Source organism: Macrotis lagotis, chromosome 4 (genome assembly GCF_037893015.1).
Source record: "Macrotis lagotis isolate mMagLag1 chromosome 4, bilby.v1.9.chrom.fasta, whole genome shotgun sequence".
NCBI lineage: Eukaryota > Metazoa > Chordata > Mammalia > Peramelemorphia > Peramelidae > Macrotis > Macrotis lagotis.
Window position 1 is genome coordinate 88,413,078 of NC_133661.1, and position 20,916 is coordinate 88,433,993.

Genomic DNA, 20,916 nt, shown 5'->3' on the forward strand with positions numbered 1-20,916 from the left:
TAAAACATTAAAGAAGCAGTGAGATTTTCATTGAAGTCCTTTAAAAATAGATAAAAGAATGTTTATTGGTAGGATTATAGAAGGGATTCTCAATCTCAACAGATGGCACTAGATGGCCTTGGAGATTCTCTTCCAGAGTTACAATTCCATGATTCTTTGACTCTAAGAGAGTATCAGAGGAGGTGCTGGATACTCTCTTGGAAAAAAAACTGAAGTCAGAAAAATCATTTTTCGTAAGTAAATATTTCTATACAAGACTTATTTAAGAACTTCCTTTTTGTGAAAGACTTGTTGTGTCAGTTAAATTATTTTTGACCATAATGTTCCTCAGAATGAAGAAAAAATTTCCAGAATATAAGGTACTATTTTACATATAAATTAATTTTCAATTGGTAGACAACTCTGGTTTAATAGAGAAAGAGGAAATCTCAGAGTCAGGAAGACTTGGGTGCAAGTCTCATATCCCAAAATTGCTGGCTCTGTGATTCAAGTCACTTATATTCTCAAAGCCTCAGACAATTCTCTCAGACTCCATTATAGAACAGTTGCTGATTTGTTGAAATGGAGTTTTGATACAAGGAGTTGCTTCAGAGGAATTCCATACACAGATTGAATTACAGTTCTGGTCCTGTCCTCCTTCCCTCCCCCACTCAATCCACAAAATTTATGATTACCTATTAGATGGAGAACGTTTGTCTTTTCCTTAGGACCTGGAAAATCTAGAAAAGCAAAGAATAAAAGGCAGGTTAATTAGTGTCCCAAATAAACAGGAACTAGTTTCTTACATTGTTATGTACTACTTTTTTGTAAACATTCTTTTTTTTTTTTTTAAAGGCAACGGGGTTAAGTGGCTTGCCCAAGGCCACACAGCTAGGTAATTATTAAATGTCTGAAACCGGATTTGAACCCAGGTACTCCTGACTCCAGGGCCAGTGCTCTATCTACTGCGCCACCTAGCCGCCCCTGTGTACTACTTTTTAAGAGTTCCAGTGACATCCTAATTGCTAAAATTGATGGCTGTTTTTTAACCCTTAAACTCCTTGAACTCTTCTCCTTGAGTTCCATGACCCATCACTCCTTCTAATTGTTGGATAGTGCTCCAGCACCATCACCAGTACTCTCTTAGATTCACAGAATCTGGACATTTTTAGCTCTGGAAGAGAATCTTCAAGGGCATCTTAGTGTCATTTACACCTGGCTAATTCATTTAATTTCTTTTGAAAGATCTTTAATGAAAATCTCACTGCCTCTGGACATGATCACTTACGAATAAGTTTAAGTGTAAGACAGCTATCTTTATATCAGTCTCAAATCTTTTTCTCTATGACTAACATTCATTATTCCTAGTTCTGTCCTTTGACATACCAAGCAGACCTAAATAATGGTTCTTCTATATGAGAGTTTTTGAAGACAGGTTATATACTAGCCCTTCCGAATATTCTCTTCTCTAGGCTAAGCATCCCCATCTCCTGCAATCAAATTGCACATGGCATGGTTTTTAATTCCCTTCACTTTCTTAGTTATCCTCTTCCAAATTACTGCAGCTAATCTATGGCTATTCTTCTTAAGCATGACGTATCTACCCTGAGGATGATAATGAACAACATATGGAGGAGGGAAAGGTCTGTGCCATGATCAACTTTTAGGAGAGATCACTGTCAGGTGACACAGCAGTATATCGTGAGCAGCCATAGGCTCACAGTATCACAGATTTGGATCCAAACTACTCCAATAATTTGAATTTACAAATGAAGAAACTGAGGCTCAGAGAAGTCAAGAGAAGCCCAAGACAGCATAGGCAGTGATAAAAGCAGGATTTGAACCTTAGTCCTCAGTTTCAAAGTCAAAATTATTCTAATTGCTTCATCTGCCACAGGACCCTGGACACTTGTAGGGGAGGGGAGGGGAGAAGCATCAGGAGAATATCCTAATGGGAACCTAGAATAGCAATTTCTCTTCTGCTACTGTAATTTCCATGATTTTCTGAAAAGCCTGTAGAGTCACACTAGGTATATGAACTAGGACAAAATCATGCTTTAAGGCAAAATTTCACTTTTTAGTCCAACATTGTAATCAATGAGTTACTGATACCTGACTTTCCCATTGATGAGGAATCTGTGGAGACAAAAAGAAAGCATTGGTGATGACAAATCATAAGTTAGTTGCAAGATTAGAAACTGAAATTTAAGCCTTGACAATGAAACCAGGTTTAAACAGTTCACATTCACCTGTTATATACTTCTTTGAGCTTTTAACATTTTGTGTCCGACCAAATTTCAATCACCTGACTAATAGCTGTCAAATATAAAAGTAGACAAATTGATTTTATGCTGAATCCCTTTATCCAACTAGGAAAATGTACTAATGAGCTAAAGTCATTATAGGAAAAAATGTGGTATTCCTAGGTCTGAAATAGTCTATTGATCTTCCCTTCTGCCAAGATGCTACAGTTGGGGTGGGTTATTCATTCTTGTTTTTAAAAGTTTGCATATTTTTAGGAGTAAGGACTGAGAATAGCATAATACTGTACACCTCTTTTTCCTGAGTTCCTTTATTGTAACTGGGGTTTCCAATGTTTATGATTGTGATATGACATTGCTATTTTAAGGAACCAAACCAACATACTTGAACAGATTACACTGGCATCTTCATGGTGCCCACAGTTGTGAGTGAACCAGTTACTGTGAAGGCACTGTTCCAAAGAGGATTCTGCTCCTGTACAGATGACATCATCCAGGATAATGCTGCCAGAGCCAGGGCCAAACCTGGCTCCTGGAAGTGAGGCTAAGGCAGATCCACAGCCAAGTTGCTTGCAGACGACCTGGGCATCTTCGAGGTCCCAGCCATCATCACACACGGTTCCCCAGGTGTCATTGTGATAGACTTCCACACGCCCTTCACATCTATTCTGGCCATCTGTTAACCTGATACCTGCACCTTGGATGGACAGAGGGCAGAAAGAACCTAAGGTGAGGCTTGCCTACAAAAACATGACAGCGAGTTGGGAGTGAGAGGGCAGATGTCTATGGTAATTAGAAACTACAAGAGATTCACCTTTCTGAGTTTTGTTTCCTTATTAGAATATGAATAGGTGGTGGGACTGGTGCACTCTGTGTCCTCATATCACTAGCATCTGACATGTAAAAGGTACTTAATAAATACTTGATAATTAGCAAACATTCAGTATTTTCATTGTTATAGTTCCCTTCCCCCATTTTTTAAAAACTGACTTGTCAATACACTAGAATTCTCCTCCTCCCTTTGTTTCATATGAGACCTGGCTTTTGTCACAAAGGATTTTGCATTTTTCATGTAAAACACACAAACAACATTGTGATGCAGTGTTGAGATTATTGCACAAGAAGTTAGGAATCCCAGATCCTAGTCTGGTCTCTGCAGCTGACTCCCCCTGTGACCTTGAACGTAGTCTAGAGAACTCAGAGATGATCTAGTGCAGTCTTATTATTCAACAGATGACGAAGTCAGGCCAACCAACTGAATGACTCATAGAATGTTAAAGGCAGAAACAACCTTGGCAATTATAGCTCCTTTTATAAATGATTTAATATGATAAATAATTTTAATTATAATAATAATTTAATTATATAATTATACACAAACAATAAAATAAATAATATAATAACTAATTTAATTATAATAATTAATAAATTGTTTAATATAATTTCTTTATAAATAAGGAAAACGAAGCCAAGTAAGATTAAGTTCAAGAGCTAATTAGTGTCAGGGCTGGGATTTAAACCCATCATTCCTAGTTCTACCATATGAAGCCAAGAAGAGCAAGCTAATTCCCCTTCCCTGTGACAATCCTTCACTTTGGTTTTTATTTCTTGATTGATTTGTACTTTCTAAATATTTTTTGATTATTTGATTGATTTTAGGAATTTGGATAGGGTTGGAGAAGGGATGACTGGAATCAGCAATGTAAAGATTGATTGTATTATGAGAGTCAGTTCATGTGGACTATAATTCAATTTCAATTTGAGATTTTCCAGTATCAGTCCTCCAATTTCAGTCCTTAACAGTTTAATTGTTAGTTTGTTAAAAATAACATTTTAATATATACGGTCATGTCCAATCAAAATAGTACCAGGCTAAATCTGAAATGTTTGTCCTTCATTTTTGAAGAAGACTATGACATCAGGGAGGTGATGCCTTGACAAGCATACGAATTGGATTTGACTGAGGAGGTGCTGTGCTAAGTCACCAGCTTCACTTTCTCTTCTAGTGGCCAGATAGGAATAAGGAAGACTGGAGATGGCCCTAGATGTGAAGGAATCAGGGTTAAATGATTTGCCCAAGGTCATACAGCTATTAAGAGTCAAGTGTCTGAGGCTGGATTCAAACTCGTGTCCTCCTGACTTCAAGATTATGCTCTATTGGGGTGGCTAGGTGGCGTAGTGGATAAACCAGGCTTGGAGTCAGGAGTACCAGGGTTCAAATCTGGTCTCAGACACTTAATAATTACCTAGCTGTGTGGTCTTGGGCAAGCCACTTAACCCCATTTGCCTTGCTATAAAAGGAAAAAACCTAAAAAAAAGATTATGCTCTATTAGGGTCATTATTTATAGCACTCTTTGTAATACAAAATGGAGATTTAGAATTTAGGACTAAGGAACTGATCATTTTGATAATATGACTATTTTTCTCTGGGTTGAGTTCTGGGTATGGGAAACTCAAGGTTTTATAATTTAGGACAAGAAGGATGGAAAAATGTTTCATATTTCCTATGTCTAGGCAAAATTTTGAAATGGGTAGAATCTTTGTTTTCCTCCTCCCTTCCTTCCCTCCTCTCCTACCTTTTTTTTTTTTTTTTTTTTTTAGTTTTTACAATGCATTGGGGTTAAGTGGCTTGCCCAAGGCCACGCAGCTAGGTAATTATTAAGTGTCTGAGGCTGGATTTGAACTCAGGTCTTCCTGACTCCAGGGCCCATGCTCTATCTGCTGCACCACCTAGCTGCCCCCCTCCTCTCCTACTTTTGATGTTTCCATGATGCATAGTTTTCCTGATATCCTAAATTTCCCCTTGAATCACCTCACCCTGTTTTACTATTTAAATTCTTTCTTCTCTTCTCTAATAAAAACAAAGCAAACCAAAACAAAACAAAGAAAAATTCCTTCTATTCACTTCTGTAGTTGATCTCAGCTAGGGGAAAAAGTAATTACCAATTCACACTAATGCTTGAATGAATAAGAATGCCTAACTCCTTCTGGAGTTATTTACATTTTAAGAAATTAAGATGAAAAATGCTTAAATTTATGTAAATTTAATCAGCAAAGAAGTGGAAAAATTAGGTTGTCTATGTATGAACTTGAACAGATATTTTTGATCGAAAAAGATTGCCAAGAAAAGAGACCATCACTTCTTGGAGTGATAATTTCCAAAACTACTTCTGTTTTTCACCTTTTATTAAATTCTGCACTTAGAGTTTCTCTAATAGCATTAGTATCAGTGGGCTTGGTGATGGAGTAGTAGGGAAGTTAACAATAAGAGGGTGGGTACCATAGACTGTATATCTATAGATTTATTGTAATTCAGACTATCAGTACACATTTAAGGTATCTCTAGAAGTTTGCTATATTTTTCTAATAATCAATCAATTTACAAGCATTTATTGAGTATCTATTATGGCCCCCAGGTAAGCACTTGGGAGACAGAAATAAAAGATAACAAGTCCCTTGATCTCAATTTTGAATGAAATTAGAAATTCTAAGAGCTGGTTTTGGGGAGAAGATCCAGTATAAAAACCCAGAGACAGGAGATGGGGTCCCATGGGTGCAGAACATCAAGTGGGTCAGTTTGACTGAATCTTAGTGTGTGTGAAGGGAAGTAAAATGCAATAAGGAAAAGCAGGTTGGGTTGTAAAAGTTCATATGTGTAATCTTTTAAATAAACTTGTTGTAATTTATAGAACTTATATAATAATGCAATATATAATATACTATTTAATATTTAATATGTAATATACATCAATTAATAATAACATAATTTAAACAAAGGTTGTAAAATGTTGTATATGCCATACATAGTATATTCTACCTTAGTGGTTCTAGGGAGCAAATGGGATTTGTTGAGTAAGAAAGCAATACGGTAAGATTGGATTTTAGGAAAATCGGTTTGGCAGCAGTGTAAAGGAAGAATTTACTGGATATAATGAAAATTTCCCTGAGCTGAAGAATGATAAGATGCATTGTGAGAAGGTTTGAGAGAGTATTACCAGTTGCTGGGGGTGATTCTGTTGAATTTGCGGCAGCTGCCTCTGCAAATAGAAAGCAAAAGAGGAAATTATATAACATCTTTGTCAATATAAGTTACATTCAACTTATTTATGGTTTGATTATCTTCTTTGGGGATCATTTGCAGTCAATTTCTAACTCTAGGCTTAGTGTTTCATTATTTCTGCAGATTCTGGGGCTTTTGACTCCTTTGATTCATTATTTAAAAAAAAAGTCACCTAATGGATTTAAAAGTCAAATAAGAGATTGATTGTTTTGGCTAACATATGCCAATGACTAATTAGTAGGATCACAAATTCAAAAGTATAAGAGCTGTTGGATATTATTGAGTTCATTTTACAGCCGAGGAAACTGAAGTCTGAAGAAGCTAAGTGACTTGCCTAAGGTTGCATAAATAGTGGTAAGTTTGATACAGGATTTGAACCCAGGTCCTCAAATTGCAAATTTAGTTCTCTTTCCATATCACCATGTTGTTTTCTTTGACTTATCAACCATTTTGCTGTCTTGAATTTTTACCTAATAAAGATTCCAGTTCACTACATTGGGAATTTGGCTATTATCCAGTGTTTTACCACAGCATGAGAGTGATGTGGGTTTTCAGCAAATGTGCCAATTGAGTCCAAACTCTGTGGGGGGACTTGAATGTCCATTAAGGTTCTCAGTGTGACTAAGTGATGAATTGTATGTCTAATTGTTTGAGTACCAGTTAGTTAAGTTTAGAGATAGAAACAGTTCTATGGCTCAATGAATAGAGCCCATGGACTTGCAGAAGGATCAAAGCTCAAATTTAGTTATAGATATTCTGTGATCCTGGGCAATTTACTTAACCTCTATTTACCTCAGTTTCTCATTTATGTAATGGAGATAATAATAGCACCCACCTCTCAAAGTCATTACAAAGATAAAATAATGATAATATTTATGAAGTGTTTTATATACTTAAAAGCACTATATAAATGTTATTATTGTTGATGCACACCACCAGGTAGGTCATAGAATAATCATTTTCTCATTACTAAAACTTTTAAAGATCATCTACTCATCTACTTGAGGGATTTCATCTATGTAGTTAGTTGAACTATCCACATCAAGGTAATAATGGGAAATCACCATTGAAATTATGAATGAATGTCAAAGCTTTGGAAAGGTGAGCCAAGATTAATCTGAGGGACAGAAAGAAGTTACCCCTCTTCCCACTTTCTTTCCATTAAGATGGAACCTAAAGGTAAAAAATACAAGTTTATGTCCTATTTTTGGATTTCCCTGGGAGCAGTAGAAGAATAATTGACTCTGTGTCTTAGTCATTGACAAAATGACTTAGATAATGTTTTGCTAACTGAAGAAGAACCAAAAAATACCTGATGTTGAGTCATTAGCTTCAGTCACTGTTGATGTTGGAGAATTCATTGTACCTAAAAAAGATAAGGGGAAATTAGGCAAATATTTTATATAAATGACCCATCTATTTGAAAATTGTTCTAGAAATTAAAATTACCTAAATTTGTCAATTGTTCATTTGTAGCCTCAAATTCCCATAATTCTTAATCCACCCCCCCTCCATTTTTTATTTAGCTATAGTAACAAAACACTTCTCACACCAATTTGGAAACCATTTAGATAAATAATACAAGTATTCATTTCATTGATTTATTGAATCATTGTTGAACTGATTATTGGTCAACTGATTATTGACTCATAAAATTTTAGAGCATGAAGAGAACTTAGAGATAATTTAGATAATTTAGTACCTCTTCCTTTTATAGTTGAAGACACTGAAGCCCAGAGAGGAAAAAGATTTACCTAAGGTCACACAAATGTTAAGAAGTATTCAAATAGCATATATTTGGTGCTTCTTTGTAGAAAAATTGAGTTTGTAGAAATACAACTTGAATTTGGTTTCTAATAATAATGAGGAAACTGAGGCAGACAGATTAAATGATTTTCCCAAAATATCTGAGAATGGATTTGAACTCAGGTATTCATGACTCCAGGTCTAGTACTCTATCCACTGTGTTATCTTATTGAATATTATCAAGAAACATATATTTAGGGTTTTTTTAGGTTATTTTTTTTTGCAAGGCAAATGGGGTTAAGTGGCTTGCCCAAGGCCACACAGATAGGTAATTATTAAGTGTCTGAGACTGGATTTGAACCCAGGTACTCCTGACTCTAGGGCCGGTGCTTTATCCACTACACCACCTAGACACCCAGAGAACCATATATTTAGAAATAGATTCTTTTGAGTTTATAGTTGTTGGGTCAATATGTATTTTATTCCTTCTTGTTTCCTTCAAATGATTCCTCCACAATTTGCTTTAATGGAAATAAGACAATACCTGAACAACTAACTCCAGCATCTTCATGATGACCACAGTTGTGGGAGAACCAGCCACTGTTAAGGCAATGCCACAGTTTTGCTTCATTTCCATCACATTCCACATCATCCAAAGCAATAGATCCTGAGCCTCGGTCAAAATGTGCCCGTCCTGGGGCTGCAATAGCTCTTCCACAGTCCAGCTGTCTGCACACAACTTGTGCATCTCTGAGGTCCCAGCTGTCATCACACACTGTGCCCCAGGTCTTATTGTAGTATACTTCAACTCTTCCTTCACATTGGTGACTTCCATTCATCAATCTTAGAGAAATGTCTTGGCAACAGGGGGGAAAATGGTTATTGCTTTGTGACACTTCCCACTTAATAGTATTTTGAAAAAGGGGGTCTATGTGCAATTCCACAGAGTTCAATGGTTTCTGAATACGTAGTCTTCATCAGCTTAGCATTTTAGGAAAAATGTTTTCAGAAATTCCCTTTAATTTTCCATTTGACATGAAAACATTTACCAGATTAGAGAAAATGGCTTTTTATAATGAAATTCATTTCTAGATGAAAAGATTGAGCTATCTGATTTTGAACTTTGGATCAAAGTTATTTTCTGTTTTTTTTTTAACAAAGAGATCATTAGTTAAATAAATATTTATTTTTACTAAAATAGTTCATGTAAAAGAAGTTTCCCAGTCATGCTATCACATATGATGACTCTCATGTGCTGAGCCTAAGTTCCCTAATGGCCCAGTTATATCATGAGAAATTACTTCAGCCCTCTTGGCAAGTGCATCAATTCTTTCAAACCACTAGATTACTATTGAGTACATTATAATTTCAATATAACTATTATGGCTAAGGACAAAATATAGGGTGCAAAAAAAGTCATAAGTTCAAAAATTAAAGTCTTCCTTGTATTGTTTTTACTATCAAGGTTAAATCAGTTATATTCTAAGATATCCCAAATTCATAGCCATTTGTGAATCTGAGAAAAAGGATAATGTCTCTGTTTTTCAAAAAGAAATAATTGAAAGTAGCACATTTTCATTTTGCTTTAGTTGACTTGCTTGCTAGTCTTGTAAGCAGTGGATAAGTCTGAAATCATAAAACTGCTATCCTACCAGGTGATGCAATGAAAAATTATCTGCCTAATTTAGAGCAGAGGTTATGTTTTGATCTCAACTCAATTTTTAGAATATATATTCTTACATTTGGAATGAGATATATTTATTTTTCAGAAATGTTCCAGCTTTATGAGCTCTTACCATTACTATTTTCATCTTGCGTAAGGGAATCGTAGGAGGCATGGAAGCCAATATTGGTGATGATGGCATCACTGTGGAATACAACAGTCATACTATTGGAGGAAGATGTGAATATTGGGGTGGTATCAGAACAGAACCTCCCAAGGGAAAATGAAGCACTCTGGGGACCATCAAATATTTCCACAAAGTCATAAGGACAGCCATAGAAGTTTTCCATCCTGTGAAATGAAATGAAATTATCTCTTAGTAGAATAATCTGGGAGGAATAGTGGATAATGAACTAGGCTTGATGTCAGAAAGACCTGATTTCAAATCTTACATTAGATAATAGCTGTGCAACCAAGGACAAGTCACTTTAGCTCTCTTTCCCTTAAGCTACTAATTTGTAAAATGAGGGGTTTGGTCCTTCCTTCCAGTTCTAAATCTGTAGTTTTAACTAAATGGTCACTGAAATAGAAAGAGCATGGCTTTGCAGCCAGATAATCTATGCAAATCTGAGCACATTATTTAACTTATCTGAGCCTCAGTTTCCCTATGTGTAAAATGGGAATCATAATATCTGCAATGTCTACCTACCATATAGGATTGGTATGGAATTCAAATGAGATGTTAGTGAAGTGTTTTGTAATGGTAAGGAGTCAATATAAATGTCAGCTACTATCAAAATGTATTTGTTTCTCTCCCCTTTTGCATATGCCCAACTATTTTGCTTTTGAGGAAAATATGGTCAGTAAGAATCCTTAGTCTATGATCATTAAGTAAGAAGAGCAGAAGATGTATGAACTGTCTAGATAAAGGCTATTATCTGGAAGTTTGTATTTGCCACATTCCCATTATTATCTGGTCTTTAGCTATTATTAGCCCTTTTTGAAATATAAGGAATCCATACTTTAGCAGATGATACAATAGCAACTAATATGTATGTATGTATATATGAATATATGTGCATATACATATTTTACTTACTTTATATCTTCAAATGTGAGTTTGACATGAGCTCTTCTGTCCACTTGTATTTCCCAAGCACAAACTATATTAGTTGGGTATTTTTTAGGATACCAGGGACTGGCAAAAGAGCCTGAAGAATTTGTGAGCAAACCACCACAATGGAAATTTTCATCTGCAAAAAAGGGAAGGAATCACATTAGATGACTTTTATATGTTCTGATTTCTACTGGTTGTGTGACCAGGATTAACTTCCCAAGTTCCCTTATCTGTAAATTGGGGATAATTATTTGTACTACTATTAATCTTATGGGATTCTTATGAGAAAAGTGCTTTGCAAATTTTAAAGCATTACCAAATATTATTATTAATTATTATTATTTATTATTATTATTATTATTAATTTGGATTGATGGCAAGGGCACAGAGTTGTAAGTCAGGATCATTAATTTTATTTCTCTATTAATAATCTCTATGCCTTCAGTTTTTTCATTGACTTCACAGTCAACTACATAGGACTGTTTGAAAATAAGAGTAGAACCTGTGATTTTTTTTTTATTGGGGTTGGAAGTTCCTGATGAGAAGGTTAGGCAGTTCCATTGCCAATTCAAATCAGCACCATCTCTGCAGCCCAAAGTTTCAGAGACTAGTCTAGAGCACTGAGAGTTTAAGTAATTTGCCAAGGTCATAGAGCTTTTTTGGATGTATTAGAGGCAGAATTTGAACCCAGGTTTCCTGCCTCCAAGGCAAGTTCTCTTTCTACTACACCATTGTTCAGGAGTATCATGAGGGTAAAAATGATAGAAATAACATTTTGAAAAATTGAAATTAGGTAAGCAGTGTTGTATAGCTAGGATAGAGAACTAGATTTAGTAGTCATGAAGACCTCAGTTCAAATCCTTCCTTTGATAACTCTCTCTTTGACAACAAGCAAGTTACTTAAATTAACTACACTTCGATATCTTTATTTGTAAAATAAGAATTATAGGAACAGGTCAGAGAAATCTCTACCTCCTAGGATTTTTATAAGGATCATATAAAATAGTGGAAATATAAATATCAGTTCTTAAAATGTTACGATATTCAAAGATATTATTTTTGTATTCAGACAGGACATGGACTGAGTGACTTCTTAAGTTCCTTTCTGCAGATACATATATAACAACATATTTACCTTCTATTAGAATAAAAAAAATAAATCAATAATTGTGTTCAATTGTTGTTTTTGAACTAAGTCTTTGACTTGGTTGTAACCTTTCATGTCTACCTATTCAAGGTGAAAAGAGCATTAATCTAGGACCTAGAGGTGTTGTGATTTGAGAAACAGATGGTGACTCAAAGCTAGGGCTGATTGATTTCTTGAGCTCATGGTGGTCAGAGCCAGTCAGATTATCTATACTAAATTTGATATTAATGTCTTCAGCCCATGGAAGCAAGGGGCCATCAGGTTGCCTAAGGATGGACCAACTGGCTCAGGTTGAAGACAGAGAAGGTCAAAGCCAACATGCTGATAGGTAATGGGATTGACTCTGAGTGATACTACACATTTCCAAAGACTTTTTGGTCTCACACTTAAAAAAAAACCCCCAAAACCAAAAACGTTAGCTGAGTAGAAAAGGCAAATAAAATGTCAGCAATACCTATTGGTGGAGATGCATCATTCAAGTCTGCAAAGGAAACAGAAAAAAATATCATGAAGAAAGATTGCACTAGTCAAATGGGTTTTTAAAAATATCAAGTCCCCCTTTCAGAACTGGGGCTAGGATTTCCTTTTCTATGTTCCACAGACTGGTCAGATGATTAGGTCCTTTCTAAGTCTATTCCTCTCACATACTTTATGTTGCAACCCCCTCTAAAATATTTATCTTGTATTATTATTCATAATTATTTGTGCATATTATAGTTGCCTCCTAAGTCCCATGAGGGTAGAGAAACTGTGTCTTAGCTAAACTCTTTTCTCCAGCACCTAGCATAATTCTATACACATGGAAGATGCTGAATGAATTAAAATTGAAATATAGCCCTGGATTTGAAATCAAAGCAATGGGTTTTAATCCTATGAATTTTCTATGTCACTCTTGGCAGGTAATTTAACTTCTTTGGGCCTCAGTTTCCCCATCTATAAAGTGCATGGGTTGTGTGTTCTACTTCTTTTGAGGGACTATGGAGTATAGCAGAAAGGAATGAAGTCAGGAAGATCTGAGTCCAAATTTGACTCAGGGCAAAGTCATTTAACTTCCATCAACCTCAGTTTTCTTTCTTTCTTTTTTTTAAAGGTTTTTGCAAGGCAATGGGGTTAGTGGCTTGCCCAAGGCCACACAGCTAGGTAATTATTAAGTGTCTGAGGCTGGATTTGAACTCAGGTACTCCTGACTCCAGGACCGGAGCTCTATCCACTGTGCCACCTAGCTGCCCCTAACCTCAGTTTTATTGACTGTAAAATGGATATGATGATATCACTTAATTCCCAGAGTTGTTGTGAGGATGGAATGAGATAATATTTAGAAATGAGATAATATTTAGAAAGTAAATGTTTGCTCATTTTTTATACCTGTAAGCATCTGGTACATGGGTATTCTGTACCAAGGAGGGGGCCAGCTAACTGATCCATGGAATCCCAGTAATTTTATTGTGATTTTCATCTCTGAACACATAGGTATAAATCTATTTGATTTGGCAAAGAGCCTCAGAAAAATCAGTGGTTCCAGGATTAAATAACTTTTATGTATTTGGGGAACCTCTCAGCTTCCCAAACTCCCAGTCTCTGTCTGATAGAAACATGATGTTATAAATAATTCCTACCTGTTGGTACTGATTGCATGTGGCCATCAGAAGCTGCTCAGATGCAAAAGAAGACAGGAGAGTCAAAGTGAATAAATTAATAGATTAGTTAAATTTTAAATATCACATGATTTTTACACTAAAATCATTAGGGCTTGTAGCAATAAGAGTCAATGGTCAAATTAGTTCAAAAGTATATGAACCAAATCTAAAGTTGGTGAGTAACTTCTCTAAGTTTTAGTACTCAGGACCAACAAAACAAATTCAGTTGGGGCTGGTTGGAGTGGTAGTCAAAAGCTCATACCTCAGCATACCAGATTCTATAGAGGACAGTCTTAAGCATCCCTTAAGAATAGGGGATGGACAACAGTGTAGGACTAATTCAATAAAGAACCTCTGTAGAATGTTTTTGTTTCATCTGGCTAGAGGGAGGAAATGTAATTTCCTATATAACTAATTATTCTTGCCAAATAGGAGCAAAGTTCAATAGTTTCTACATGCTAAAAGAGTATAAATTTCTCAATTTCAATGCTCTGGGGTCAAACCCTGATGAATCTGCTAAGCTATAGCTCCAGATTATATTTTTCCTTATAGGTTTAATGATAGTACAAATATAAATAAACTATTGCTTATTAGTTAGCAGTAACAGAATCCCAGGAAGTGGAATTAGTAGGATCATCATTGGCAGTCAGTTTAATATGGTTACTTGGAATCAATAGGAATTATTATCAGTTAGACAATATGATGCATAAAGAATTTTCTGTGGCATCAGAGGACCTAGGTTTGATCCCCAATCTCCAATATGTTCCTTGTGTGACCTTGAGCAGGTCACCTTTCCCTGGACCTCAGCTTCTTCATCTATCAAAAAGAAGCTTGAACTGTGTCCTTTGTAACTTTGTAATATGAATAACTTTCAAAATAGATAGGAATTATGTCATTGTAGAGAAATTCTGCATTCTAGGAATTCTGAAATTTAGAATATATGATAATTTCCATCTCCTATTCATCCACTACCATCATCCAATTCACCAGTTCATTCAAATTGAGTCTTGGTAAAAGATATGTTCATATCAAGTCTTTCTAAATTTTATATAGATATGTAAAATGAAATTAAATTAAAAAATGAAATTAATGAAAGAACACTGCCAATGTGAGAACTCTCTCAATCAATATAGATCATGACCTAAGATTCAGTTAATAAGTCTTAGATTTTGAGGAATATAAAACAGAAGTACCTTGCCCAGGATCATTTTAACCATTTGAGAAAAGTAAAAAATCCATAGCATATGATGCAAAAATGAAACAAAGGGTAGTGATACACTAAAGACTACTTTCTCAACTGTTCCCTCACAGCAGAGGCATTGACAGGGCCAACCAGAACATACCTGAACAGACAACACTGGCATCTTCCTGGTGTCCACAGTTATGGGAGAACCAACCATTGTGCATGCACTGCCATACTTTGGCTTCATTTCCAATGCACTGCACATCATCCAGAATTATGGGTCCCAAACCTCCGACAAAGTGGTTATGTCCTGGTGCAGACAGAGCTTGTCCACAGCCCAACTGCTGACATATGACCTGGGCATCTGTCAGGTCCCAGCTGTCATCACACACTGTTCCCCAGGTGCCATTGTAGTACACCTCCACACGACCTTCACACCTATGACTTCCATTCACCAATCTCAGGGACATATCTTAGAAATATAATTTAAAAAACCCAAAACAAAAAAGTTTAGCTATAGATAGAGCTTTTGCCAGTATCTTTTTTTAAAATTTAAGGCAATGGGATTAAGTGAATTGCTCAAGGTCACACAGCTAGGCAATTATTAAATGTTTGAGGCTGGACTGGAATTCAAGTCCTCATGACTCCAGGGACTATCCACTGTGCAATCTAGTTGGCCTATATAGAGCTTTTGCTAAAAAATTTCATTTCCTATCCCAACTCTGTGGGACCATCAGCAAGGAGTTTTATATTTCTACCTCTCAGTTGATCCTTCTTAAAATGAAGGGGGTGGATTATAAATGAGCTTTTAGTTTGTTTGTCTAGCAATAAAACTATGAAAGGTAGAGCCTGTATTTAGCACTTGGATGTCAATGGTTTAGAATACTAAAAAAAGCCATTTATGGCATAATTAGATGAGCAATCTTGGTCCTAAACTATAGGTGAGGAAATGCACCTTTCTCCTTTCATTGGAAAGGCAGGCGTCAACAGATATAGAATGGTGCATATGCATATATATATATATATATTTATTTATATGCATCACAAATAACTATATTTGTTGATTTTGTATAACTTTTTCATTATAATAATGCAGGACTTTCTAGTTATATACTGGGAGAATACTGAGAAATGACAGAGAAACCAAAACAAAAAGCATTAAAAATTATTTTTTAAAATACCATATTATTGGATTGAAAGTTGCCAAAAGTCCAGTAACTCTTTAAGATGAGATACTACATTAAGCAAGGATTACGTGCAAATTATGGGTAGAGGAGGAACACTTTGGGATGGATAAGTGTCATAAACAAGTAAGACTGACATATGCCAGCTGAAGTGGTAGAAAGAGTATTGGATAGGTAGTCAGAGGATCTTGCTTAACTCCCATTTCTGATGGTTGTAACAAGCATGACATTGGACAAATCATTTAACTTCCCCATTCTCAATTTTCTCAAATTTAAAACAAAAAGACTGAACTAGATGGCCTTTGAGATCCCAATATCTATAATCTTTTTTTAAATGAGAATTTTAATGTCAAATTTAAAATATATATACATATATATATATATTTTTTTTCATCTTGGTAGCACTTCCTCCCCAACCCCCCCCCCCCCCATTTATTTGGGAAGAAAGATGGCTATTTATAGGAGTAATGCACCACTCTCCTAATGTACATAGACTTATTCAAGACATATATTCAAGACATTTTGCTTCTGCCTGAAACTAAATGTCACCATTTGAGGATGGAACAAATGACTATGAATATCTTTAGGAGTAGGATAGGTAGGTGCTTTGTATAAATGAAATTCCGAACTTTGCCAGCAAAAGGTCTGCTTCAGATCAAATTTCATATATTATTGTCTTAAAAACAAAGGAATCAGCATCATAGATACCTACCAGTTTCTTGTTCACCTTGCTGAATAGCATTATACATTGCATAGAAGCCAGTGTTGGTGATCATAGAGTCACTTCTGAATACAACTGTTACTTTGTTTAAAGAGGAGAAAAATGTGAGCTCTGCCCCAGCACAGAATCTCCCCATAGATAGGTGGGCAGCTTGCAATCCATCAAAGATTTCAAGAAAGTCATAAGGGCACCCATAGATATCTTCCAATCTAAGAATGGAAATGCATTGACATCAGTTTCCCATCATTATAATCTATGATCATTTCAAATTCAAGTTAAGAAAATAAAAGAACACATAATGAATATTTTGAATTATAAAATGGCCCTTTACCTTAAGAAATCTCAAGATACCTAATTCTTTTTTAAATATTAGACTGGGGGCAGCTAGGTGGCGCGTGGAAAGAGCACCGGCCCTGGAGTCTGGAGTACCTGAGTTCAAATCCAGCCTCAGACACTTACTAATTACCTAGCTGTGTGGCCTTGGGCAAGCCACTTAACCCCATTCATTGCCTTGCAAAAAAAACCCCTAAAAAATATTAGATTGAAATTCTTCAGTTCAATTGGAAAATCAACAATAATTTAATAAGTGCCTGCTAATATGTCAAAGACAAAAGGGTTCCTATACTCAAGGAGCTCTCATTGGATTGGTTTTCCCAAGAGAAACAGCATGAGTAAGTATCCAGATTCTGCGAGATCATCTACTCAGGCCTGGAATCTTCCCCTTAGTTCAGCACCACAGATAAATATCATGAAAAGTGTTTTCATTTAATAGAGGGACTTCATAGGAGTACAGGATAAATCACTTCAATCTACTTCCACAGGCATTGGTATTTTTCCGATTCAGGCAAAAGTAAAGTGTACCTGTTTCCTCTTTCTAGCATTTATCAACCTATCATCTAGCTACCTATCACTCAATCATGGGCAACTGGGTAGTGCAGTAGTCAGAGCCCTGGCTTTGGAGTCAGGAGGACAGTTCAAATCCCGCCTCAGACACTTGCCACTCACTAGCTGTGTGACCTTGGGCAAGTCACTTAGTCCTTATTGCCTTGCATCCAGGGTTGTCTCCAGTCCTCCTGATTCACATCTGGCTACTGGACCCAGATGGCTTTAAAGGAGAAAGTGAGGCTGGTGATAGTATAGTCCCCCTTACTCAAATCCAATTCATGTGCTTGTCATGGTATCACTTCCCTGTTGTCTTATCTTCTTTGAAAATATGAAAAATCATTATTATCAGTCTATCTATCTGCCTTTCTCTGTCTATCTGTCTCTCTATTATCCATCATCTATCCAGCTGCCTGTCTATGCATCCATCTATCTATTTTTCTTCTATCAGTTTATCATCTCCCTGTCTAGTATATATTAGCTAACTAATATCTACATCTATCTGTTTCTGTCTGACTCTTATCTATCTATCTATCTGTCTATCTATTGCATTTTTGAAGACAGTTATTAAAAAAACAGGACAAAGATAGCAGAACTAAAGATAGATTGGAGACTCTGAATTGTGTCCTGCAAAGATTATAATATCATTGCAGTTGTGAAAAGAACTGTAAGGGATTTTAGTCTAACTCCACATTTGACAGTTGAGGAAACTGGTCGAGGCTGGTTAAGTTGGAGAAAGGAAAGGAAGTTTACTGTTTTATAGACTGGAAAGATAAAGTCAGAAGGAGAAGCTGCCAGGAAACTCAGTTCTACTAGGGGAAGAGTTTAAGAAACAAGAATGGAAAAGTTATCAAAGAAAAAAATATCAGAGAAACTGCAAAAAGGGCAAAATAACCTTCTTTTGTGAAAGTTCTAGGCAACAACCAACTGAAATTTTGAAAAAAAAACTTTCTCATAGGAAAAAATCCAAGTATGTTTAAGAAAAGTATTGATTCCAATATGATTAGCTATTGGGGGTGTGATGGTTTAGGTTGTTTACTTACTTCAGGCTGGGGATCTGAAGTTCAATTCGGAATTTCTCTTCCACATGTATAACCCAAACACATTCTACATCTGTGGGATAGTTTTTAGGATACCATGGGCTAGAAAATGAGCCAGAAAGCTTTGAGATGACTCCACCACAAGAATTACTTCCTCCTGTAAAAAGGGAAAAAAGGAAGTCAGGTTTTACTTCTATATACTCTTTATATTTTCACTACAAATAATCAAGGAAAAAGTGAGATGCATGTAACATTCATTCTACCTCATAAGTTTGGCAACTGGCAAATTGGGAAGATGGTTTAGTTATGAATCTTGGTAGGCAAATCAAAGACAGATATTGGAGTGTGTGTGTGTGTGTGTGTGTGTGTGTGTGTGTGTGTGTGTGTGTAGGTACTGGTGGGAAGTCATAGAAATTATACCCTAAAAACGGAAATGATATAGTGCCTTAATAATAGACTGACACACTCATGAACTGAGCTAATAGGTATGCCATCATACTAGTCTTTTGCCCCACATTTAGTGTCCTTAATCCTCAAACGAATCCTACATGAAACTATTCTATCCTCTCACTCCTCCCTTCTACCTCTGGTCATATGAAATCATCTCTTACTTGCCCATCAACCTTAGATTTTATGGCAGGGTGGATGTTGTTTTTAGGGATTTTAATTCACTCTCTCCTTTGCCCTCATAACTGCCAATTGAATCATCAATGGAAAAAGAAATTCTATCCTGCTTTTAAGGATTCTAGAAATACTGATTTCAGCTAATATCATTTTAAGGAAGTGATAAATTTTTAACAAGAGAGAATTACCTTTGGGCACAGTTGCTTGTAAAACTGAAAAATAAAAAAAAAGTTTAGAATTTGTTTTAAATGCATTTAAATGTAAATCATAATCCTTGTTTTTTTTTTATTAATTTCAATGTTTTGATGCTTTCTGATGTTTTCTCAGTATAGAAATTCCTACTCCTATCTTATAAAGTGACAAGTGAGAAGTGAGAAGACTGCATCAGAAGACTCTTTCACAGAAGTCAATCATAATTGATTTCTGCAATTGGTGTTATAGATGCTTGGATATTTCTTTGATGCATGAGAATTTTATTGATTCTATAAACCCATCTGAAATTAAGGGAAAGATATTTACATGTTCTTTTTATGGAATTAGCATTTAAGATAAGTCCCCGTTCCCCAGTGTCTTGGTGCACTGCATTTTAAATAGTGCATAGAAATTTTAAAAAATGTTTATTGTTGTTGAGGATAACAAGGACTCTTACAGAAGTCCAGGCATACCTGAAGGTATAGGAGTCACTCCTGGAATCAAATTTTCAGCACCTATTTATATAGAAAAAGAAAACAAAAATTATTAAAGAATAATTCCACTTGTACTGTAAAAACTAAAACTTTTACTTTGTTGGATGTGCCTTTTGAACATTAACACTTATGTTTCCAAGTGCCAAGTTTTAAACTCCACTAGACAACTAGAGAAGGTCCATAGCTTAGTGGACAGTGTGCAGGACCTGAAGGTAGGAAGCTATGAGTTCAAATAACACTTTAGATGCTTATTAATTTTGTGACCCTGGGCAAATTGCTTAACTACTCTCAACCTCTGTTTTCTCACTTAAAATGTAAACAACCTCACAGGGTAGTTGTATTAAATGAAAAAAAGTATATCTAAGATGTTAATATATATAAACATTTCTAATATACCTCTCTCTCTCTCTCTCTCTCTGAAAGAGACATAGAAACATCTCCTAGGTCTCTATTTCCTTGTTTCCTTTTTTTGGGGGGGGGTTGCAAGGCAAAGATGTTCAGTGACTTGCCCAAGGTCACACAACTAGATAATTATTAAGTATCTGAGCTCAAATTTGAACTCAGATCCTCCTGACTCCGGTACTGGTGCTCTGCCTACTGGTGCCACCTAGCTGCAACTCCTTACTGGTTTTTATTTTTTATTATTATGTCTTTGCAGCTATCAGTCGGATGTATCCAACTTAAATACTAGGGTCAGGAATTTTGAAAGAAGGCATACCTGAACAGATGACCCCAGCATCTTCATGATGACCACAATTGTGCTGAGACCAGCCAGAGTGGGCACACTGTCCAAGATTGTCCTCATTTCCTGCACATTGCATGTTATCCAGGAGAATGCTTCCTGAACCTGGTCCAAAGTGAGCCTCCCCAGGGGCTGAAATGGCTTTCCCACACTTGAGTTGCCTACATACTACTTCTCCTTCATTCAGATCCCATAGGTCATCACACACTGTGCCCCAGGCTCCTTGGTGATGAACTTCAACTC

The 20,916-nt window shown here is 35.9% G+C and overlaps 1 protein-coding gene across 5 annotated transcripts in view; it reads right to left on the reverse strand.

Annotated features, from left to right (window-relative positions):
* LOC141521178 (scavenger receptor cysteine-rich domain-containing protein DMBT1-like) overlaps nucleotides 1–20,831 on the reverse strand; it is a 96,326-nt gene extending 75,495 nt beyond the window's left edge. For all 5 annotated transcript variants that reach the window (XM_074233441.1, XM_074233439.1, XM_074233440.1 and 2 more), the window contains exons 1-16: nucleotides 20,650–20,831; nucleotides 19,911–19,952; nucleotides 19,434–19,457; nucleotides 18,625–18,778; nucleotides 16,691–16,908; nucleotides 14,955–15,266; nucleotides 13,591–13,623; nucleotides 12,429–12,455; nucleotides 10,810–10,963; nucleotides 9,844–10,061; nucleotides 8,592–8,903; nucleotides 7,614–7,667; nucleotides 6,237–6,278; nucleotides 2,626–2,937; nucleotides 2,092–2,115; nucleotides 675–719 (exon numbers count right to left, since the gene is read on the reverse strand). In XM_074233441.1, coding sequence (XP_074089542.1) covers nucleotides 675–719; nucleotides 2,092–2,115; nucleotides 2,626–2,937; nucleotides 6,237–6,278; nucleotides 7,614–7,667; nucleotides 8,592–8,903; nucleotides 9,844–10,061; nucleotides 10,810–10,963; nucleotides 12,429–12,455; nucleotides 13,591–13,623; nucleotides 14,955–15,266; nucleotides 16,691–16,908; nucleotides 18,625–18,778; nucleotides 19,434–19,457; nucleotides 19,911–19,952; nucleotides 20,650–20,752 — 2,074 coding nt within the window. In that variant the 5' untranslated portion in view covers nucleotides 20,753–20,831. The remainder of the gene's footprint in view (nucleotides 1–674; nucleotides 720–2,091; nucleotides 2,116–2,625; nucleotides 2,938–6,236; nucleotides 6,279–7,613; nucleotides 7,668–8,591; nucleotides 8,904–9,843; nucleotides 10,062–10,809; nucleotides 10,964–12,428; nucleotides 12,456–13,590; nucleotides 13,624–14,954; nucleotides 15,267–16,690; nucleotides 16,909–18,624; nucleotides 18,779–19,433; nucleotides 19,458–19,910; nucleotides 19,953–20,649) is intronic.
* Nucleotides 20,832–20,916: the final 85 nt, after the last annotated feature.